At 43.7% G+C, this 7,125-nt stretch overlaps 1 protein-coding gene across 1 annotated transcript; it reads left to right on the forward strand.

The window, feature by feature from the left end:
• Nucleotides 1-1,203: 1,203 nt before the first annotated feature.
• On the forward strand, nucleotides 1,204-6,810 carry SARC_02533 (hypothetical protein; the record flags this gene model as incomplete). The annotated part of the gene is made up of 9 exons (XM_014303701.1): nucleotides 1,204-1,444; nucleotides 2,089-2,174; nucleotides 2,469-2,543; nucleotides 3,151-3,255; nucleotides 3,612-3,707; nucleotides 4,762-4,842; nucleotides 5,323-5,394; nucleotides 6,188-6,255; nucleotides 6,705-6,810. The coding sequence occupies 9 exons, from the start codon at nucleotides 1,204-1,206 to the stop codon at nucleotides 6,808-6,810; spliced, it is 930 nt and encodes a 309-aa protein (XP_014159176.1).
• Nucleotides 6,811-7,125: the final 315 nt, after the last annotated feature.

Raw genomic sequence — 7,125 nt, forward strand, 5'->3', positions numbered from 1 at the left:
ATTTGTATGTTTATATATATATATGCATTTATATATGCATTTATTTGTATTTATATGTATGAATATATATATATATATATGTGTGTGTGTGTGTGTGTGTGTGTGTGTTTGTGTATGCATTTATATTTATATTTATGTGTATATATATATATTGTATACAATTTTTTTTTACTTTATGTCAACTTTGCACTTCGAACACGGACGCACTTATGTTTATAAAAAAATTCAAGTAAATTCGCGTTTACGTGTTTGCATGAGTTCCATTGAGGTGTGCCTGCATATTCACGTATTTGTCATTGTCGTCGTATTGGTTTGTTAGCCAAATGGCGGCATGATCATGGACTCTTCGAAAGACTTCAGTTCTCGAGCAACCGTCCTCGTATTGGCATTATATTCTGGACAAGGATTGCTTCAGGTCTTGTCATGTTCCTTGTTGATTTACTTATGGAACCTAAATCAGCGTGTTTGTAGCTTAGTACATATTCCATCAGGGTGAGTCTTTAGTATCTCGACCGTGGCTACCGGGATAGTTGGTAGATAGTCAAAGCGACGATAAAAACACAATCGGTTAGGACGACAAATGTGAACAGAGCCGACTACGGCGATCAATTGTGTCCTTAGACATGCACTGTATACAGAGGATATCATTCTGGATTGGCTTTTGCCACTTGTGTATTATTCGAAAGTAGCTAGTTCGCCGGGGACCAAGTGCGAAGTTTGGTTTTGGTCCGATAAGCATCTGATGTATATTATTCGAGTCGTGATACTCATTTGCCCTTTGGTTCACAGGCGGAGTTCGCGGCGCTACACAACAGCCTGATGGAGTTCAAACATCAGAAATACGCGGCTGATGCGACGAATGCGAGTCTTCAGAAACAGATAGACAGTCTACAGAATAAAAACCCAAAAAAAGCAAAGGTATGTGAAACAGATAGACAGCCTACAGAAGAAAACCCCGAAACAAGCAAAGGTATGTGCCAACTTTGGTACGAGGCCATGCACGCTTATGGCACTGACCGTTGTTTGCGCAGTCGTAGGTGACCCCGGAAGATCGAAACAATATGCTTACCCATTTGATACCATGCTCGTTTTGAGAGCCGCTACCAGAAACGCCACAGCATCGCATGTCCTGGCTAGACTACCAAGCGGGTTTGAGAAGGATGTGATATAAGGTGCAATATTAACTCAAACTGCAACGGATATATGGTACCGAACTGCGTTTTTTATCAGGTCTTAGCCGCCGAAGCAGAATCGTGCCGGCTTAGGAAGGAGTTGGGCATCGCCTGGGAGGAGCATATGACCACACGGGCAGAACTAAACGACCTACAGGACACTGTAGTGAGCCAGAAGAATACGTTCCAATCGAATATAATCGCATTAACCACGGACAACACGGAATTGCGAGCGACCAACACTCTGCTGGCGGTTCATATCCGCGCTCTGGGTATTTGGGGGGAGTGTGGTGGTGGGCATTGTTGACCTGTTATTAATGTTCTTGAGGCTCACACGAGTAGAATATATATCCGGGGCGGATGGGATGCGTCAATTGGCCACTATCCTGGCATACTTTTATCGATGTTCTTGAGGCTCACGTACGTAGAACCTATATCTGGGGCGGATGGCTGATGCATGAATTGGCCACTATTCTTGCATACTTTTGTCGATGTTCTTGAGGTTCACACACGTACAATATATATCTGGGGTGGATGGGTGATGCATGAATTGGCCACTATCCTTGCGTACTTTTATCGATGTTCTCGAGGTTCACACACGTACAATATATATCTGGGGCGGATGGGAGTTGCGCAAATCGGCCACCATCCCGGCATACTTTCGACGTGACCATATGCTCTACTTTGTCTCCTGTGTCAGGCGTATTGTGATGTATCCCAGTACCGCGCATCCGATCTATTGCGCCGGGGCCGTACACCCACTCGGGCATTTAGCGGCGTAGCTGTGGTTGGACTGCCCTCCCATAGTCCCAATGTCCAGTGCTCCGCCGGTAGTGCGTTCCCTCCACCCACACCTCGCAGCGTGATTGCGATAGTTAAACTCCCACCGTACTGACCTGTGGCGCTTGTATTGCAGGTGAAACGTCCGCGGAGGCGGCCTTGCTGACTAAAAGCTTCAACTACGACTTAGAAGGAAACATAGTCAGGCAGATGAATCTGAAGGTATATACATTGCTGCCACATGCGTTATCTTTTTCCCGTATCGGTTGCCTCGATTGCCATTGCCAGTTGCTCGTCGAACACTTTCACGGCGGCGATCGGTTTCATGGCTGTGTGCACCGAGTGGAGTGGATTGCTTGAGTATGTGATATGTATGTGCCGTGGATTGTGTTGTTTGTAGGGATTATCAATTGTTGCTAGTTCTGTCGAGACAGCACTTGGTGATATGCTCTGTACGTGAATTGGCAGCCGTTCAGCTGTGATTGGACTGATGTTTCTGGGATTGCAAACACATAGGCATTAGAGACGAAGCTGATTGAGAAAGACGATGCCGTGATAGCGGCAGAGGAGCAGATTAGAATACTGACCAAGGTATGTATATCTATTACTTGTCTGTGTGCAAGTGTGCAAGTGATAGAGACACTGACCAAGGTATGTATATCTATAATTTGTCTGTGTGTAAGTTCTGCAGCGTAAAAAACTCCTTTGCAACATATGTGAATGTGTTTGCTGGTCGTGGGTGGTATGTATGGTACACCGACGCACATGCCGCCCTTGTGCATAATGAAAGGGGTGACTCATGGAATGGAATAGCCGAGGGTCACAACCCACTGAACAGTCTGAGGGCGCCATACCATAGCAGTCCTCAGATATGTAGCACTGCAGGACGCAGTCCCCTCTCGTTGGTTGACTATGGCAGTGGCTGTTGCTCACCTGCCATCTCCTGATACCTACTACTGCTATCTCCCGATACCTACTGCTGCTATCTCCTGATACCTACTACTGCTATCTCCTGATGCCTACTACCGCTATCTCCTGATGCCTACTACTGCTATCTCCTGATACCTACTACTGCTATCTCCTGATATCTACTACTGCTATCTCCTGATACCTACTACTGCTATCTCCTGATACCTACTACTACTATCTCCTGATACCTACTACTACTATCTCCTGATACCTACTACTGCTGTAACAGACGAACAATGAGTTGGGCGCACAATTAGCAAGTGTCATGTCAGACGCACGAGAGCGCGACCAGGAGCGCCAAGACGCCATAGACAAAGCGGCGAAGAAGCTAGAGGTGAGTAAGGTACCGAACAGCTGAATGAGTGTATTATTAGGTCTATGTGAAGAAGCTAGAGGTGAGTAAGGTACCGAACAGCTGAGTGGGTGTATTATTAGGTCTATGTGATGAAGCTAGGTGGGTAGGCTGCCGTACAGCAGAATGAGTGTATTCGATCTAGTGTGCACATGCTTGTCTATAAGAGGATCACTGAAATGGAATATATCGCAGGACACCTTAACTTTGGTTGTGCCTGCTTTTGGTATCTACGTACCTGAATAGCGCCCCCGGAAGTACTGCAGTGGTATATGAATGGAATATTTGTCTGAAATTCTACACTCGACTGACTGTATTGGACTTCAACACCGCCGCAGTCTCTGAAGCTTCTCGAGAATGACTACAACACCCTCTTGGCCGGACTCAAAGACCAGCTGAAAGCAAAGGACGATGCATACCACGATATGAACATGGTGAGTAGGTATCAGACCCGCTATATAGGGCTCTGAGAACTGTAGGGTTATGACAAGTGTGGTGTTCAGAGAACTGTGGGGTTATGAGAATTGTAGGTTATGAGAAGTGTAGGGTTAACAGAACAGTAGATTTAACAGAACTGTAGGGTTAACAGAACAGTAGGGTTAACAGAACAGTAGGGTTAACAGAACAGTAGGGTTAACAGAACAGTAGGGTTAACAGAACTGTAGGGTTAACAGAACAGTAGGGTTAACAGAACTGTAGGGTTAACAGAACTGTAGGGTTAACAGAACTGTAGGGTTAACAGAACTGTAGGGTTAACAGAACAGTAGGGGTTAACAGAACAGTAGGGTTAACAGAACAGTAGGGTTAACAGAACAGTAGGGTTAACAGAACAGTAGGGTTAACAAAACAGTAGGGTTAACAGAACTGTAGGGTTAACAGAACTGTAGGGTTAACAGAACAGTAGGGTTAACAGAACAGTAGGGTTAACAGAACAGTAGGGTTAACAGAACAGTAGGGTTAACAGAACTGTAGGGTTAACAGAACTGTAGGGTTAACAGAACAGTAGGGTTAACAGAACAGTAGGGTTAACAGAACAGTAGGGTTAACAGAACTGTAGGTTATGAGAAATGTGGTGTTCAGAGAACTGTAGGTTTATGAGATGTAGGAGAAAACTGTAGGGTTAAGAGAAACGTATGGTTTAGAGGGAATGTATGGTTCGGAGCTGATATGTTTGTATAAATTTCGTCTACTGCTAGTTGCCATTTATTTTGCATGCACGGTGTGCGGGCGAATCAGGTTGTAAGTAAGCATGCGTTTTTGTAATCGGGCCCAATCCATTTTTTTCATCTTCATTTTTAGTGGCATACAGGTTCAGGTCCTACCCTATCTCTATGATCCCCCCCCCCACACACACACACACACACAAGCACACACCCTCTTGTCTATGGCAGTATAATTTCTTTATCATAACTGCTTGAAACTGGGAACTCAATAACTAGGATCATTTGATCGACTCACCGTGTCCCTCCACCACACCCTGATTTGCAGGATTTGACACTGATCACCAAACAACTATCAGCCGCCCAGAGCAACGCGCGGATGAAAGAGAGCGAACTAGACCTGACGAAGGTACCGCACCACACTCATAGAATTTGCTTTCCCATTCCTCCAATGCCGTGTTTGCTAAGTAAAGCATTCTCGTGTAGTATAGATATTGTGGGTTTGCTTGGACTGGAACGAATCGGTATCGTTGGCATGGAGCTTGAAGTCTGCGGCTATCAGCTGTGGGGTTGGATTGTGTAGGTCTCATAAAGGGCATATAGATTGTTGGTTTAGTTCTTCTTTGAAGTCTTTGAAGGTGTGTGTGTGCGTGTCATGTCTTGCGGTGAGTTCGTAGTCAGATGACGGGTACTGCCGTGTGCGCCTCCTACACACCGCAGACTCTTCCGCTCGACGCGACACCCCCGACGAGAGCATTCGTAAGTGATGAGCTGATACACTCGAGAAGCACAGTCCGAAGCACGTGCGTTTAAGCCATCCAAGCAAATGGACTGGCCGTGTATCTGTTCTCCGTATTAACTTTTTTTCTAATCGGATCTCTCCTTTTAGAAAGAACTGGGGAGGTTAAAGCACCTTTCTGCGGTCTTACCCAAGTACGAGCAAGAGCTAGAGGCTGTTAAGGTATGTTCATGAGTGGGGCATGCATCTCCCGTCACCGCCATACGACTGCTGGTCAGAGGCTTCCACGAATGGGCCGGTGTAGTACCCTGAAACTTAGCGGTTGGTTTATGAGTACGCTGAGTCTTAGCAGTTGGTTTATGAGTACGCTAGTCTTAGCAGTTGGTTTATGAGTACGCTTAGTCTTAGCAGTTGGTTTATAAGTACGCTTAGTCTTAGCAGTTGGTTTATGAGTACGCTTATTCTTAGCAGTTGGTTTATGAGTACGCTTAGTCTTAGCAGTTGGTTTATGAGTACGCTTAGTCTTAGCAGTTGGTTTATGAGTACGCTTAGTCTTAGCAGTTGGTTTATGAGTACGCTTAGTCTTAGCAGTTGGTTTATGAGTACGCTGAGTCTTAGCAGTTGGTTTATGGGTACGCTTAGTCTTAGTAGTTGGTTTATGTTGTCTACCCCTAGCCGACGTGTGGTAAACTGTTTACGGGGGTAGGCCATCAGCTTCAGTTCTTGGCCCCAATGTCGGTGTATACATGTAGCTATAGAGATATATCCACCTTAAAACACGGTGATCGCATCTGTGGCTACCTTAAGATTTACTGTGTCACTTGTGTACGTTTGATTGTATGCGTGTACGTCTGTTGGTAGACGATTCTATTACTGCAATAGTACCGCATCGAGTATTGGGAGCACCCGAGCCTAAGCCTGAACCGTTCTTTCTTTTCTTTCACTGTTCGTGTGAAACACGGACGTTCACTCACTCACTCACGCCTAGCTCTTCCACTCCTCATAATTTGTGCAGAAGGATTACACAACGATGTCCACCGAGAATCTATGTCTGACAGACAGTCTCCATCAGTTAAAACAAACGTAAGTTAGTTTTTGTTATGAAGTTAGTTTTGTTATGAGGTTTTACATTTACTTTTACAACTCCTTTGGACCTTTGAGCCTCATAGAACGCCTTGTAAGTCGTATACGTTTGTCTGTTTAGGCCCCTGAAGAGCTGTAGCGCTTCAGACGGTCAGTCTCACATCAACAACTGACTATGAAATTGTTAGACATGTGGTACCGTTGCACATAATAAGACTACTGAGGAGAAAGTTAACCGTCTTGTCTCTGTAGTATGCATATACAGCCAACCACCAACACAAACATTCTCTCTCTGTGTCTCTCTCTCTCTGTGTGTGTGCGAGAGAGAGATAGAGTCGTATGCTCTCATGGATAACATTGCATAGTAATAGATGAGCAAGCACGTATCTGTTGACGTGTGCCAGACAATCTGCGCGTCCTGACAATTAGGCTCTGTTCTTTTTCTGTAGTGGTAGTGTTGCGAAGCACTCGATGACTGCCGAGATAAAGCATGTCAAAGCTGAGTTGGCGCACCGCACGGCCGAACTCGAATGGCTGCAGCAAGAGGTGGGCTAATCTAGTCAAACAGTAGACAGGCTTGAATGATTCACATGCAACTCTCCTATATTATTATATTATTATATTATTATATTAATATTATATTATATTATATATATGTTATATATATATATATATATATATATATATATATATATATATATATATATATATATATATATATATATATATATATATATATATATATATATATATATATATATATATATATATATATATATATATATATATATATATATATATATATATATATATATATATATATATATATATATATATATGCTATATATATATATATATATATATGTATAT

Source organism: Sphaeroforma arctica (assembly GCF_001186125.1).
Source record: "Sphaeroforma arctica JP610 unplaced genomic scaffold supercont1.115, whole genome shotgun sequence".
NCBI lineage: Eukaryota > Ichthyosporea > Ichthyophonida > Sphaeroforma > Sphaeroforma arctica.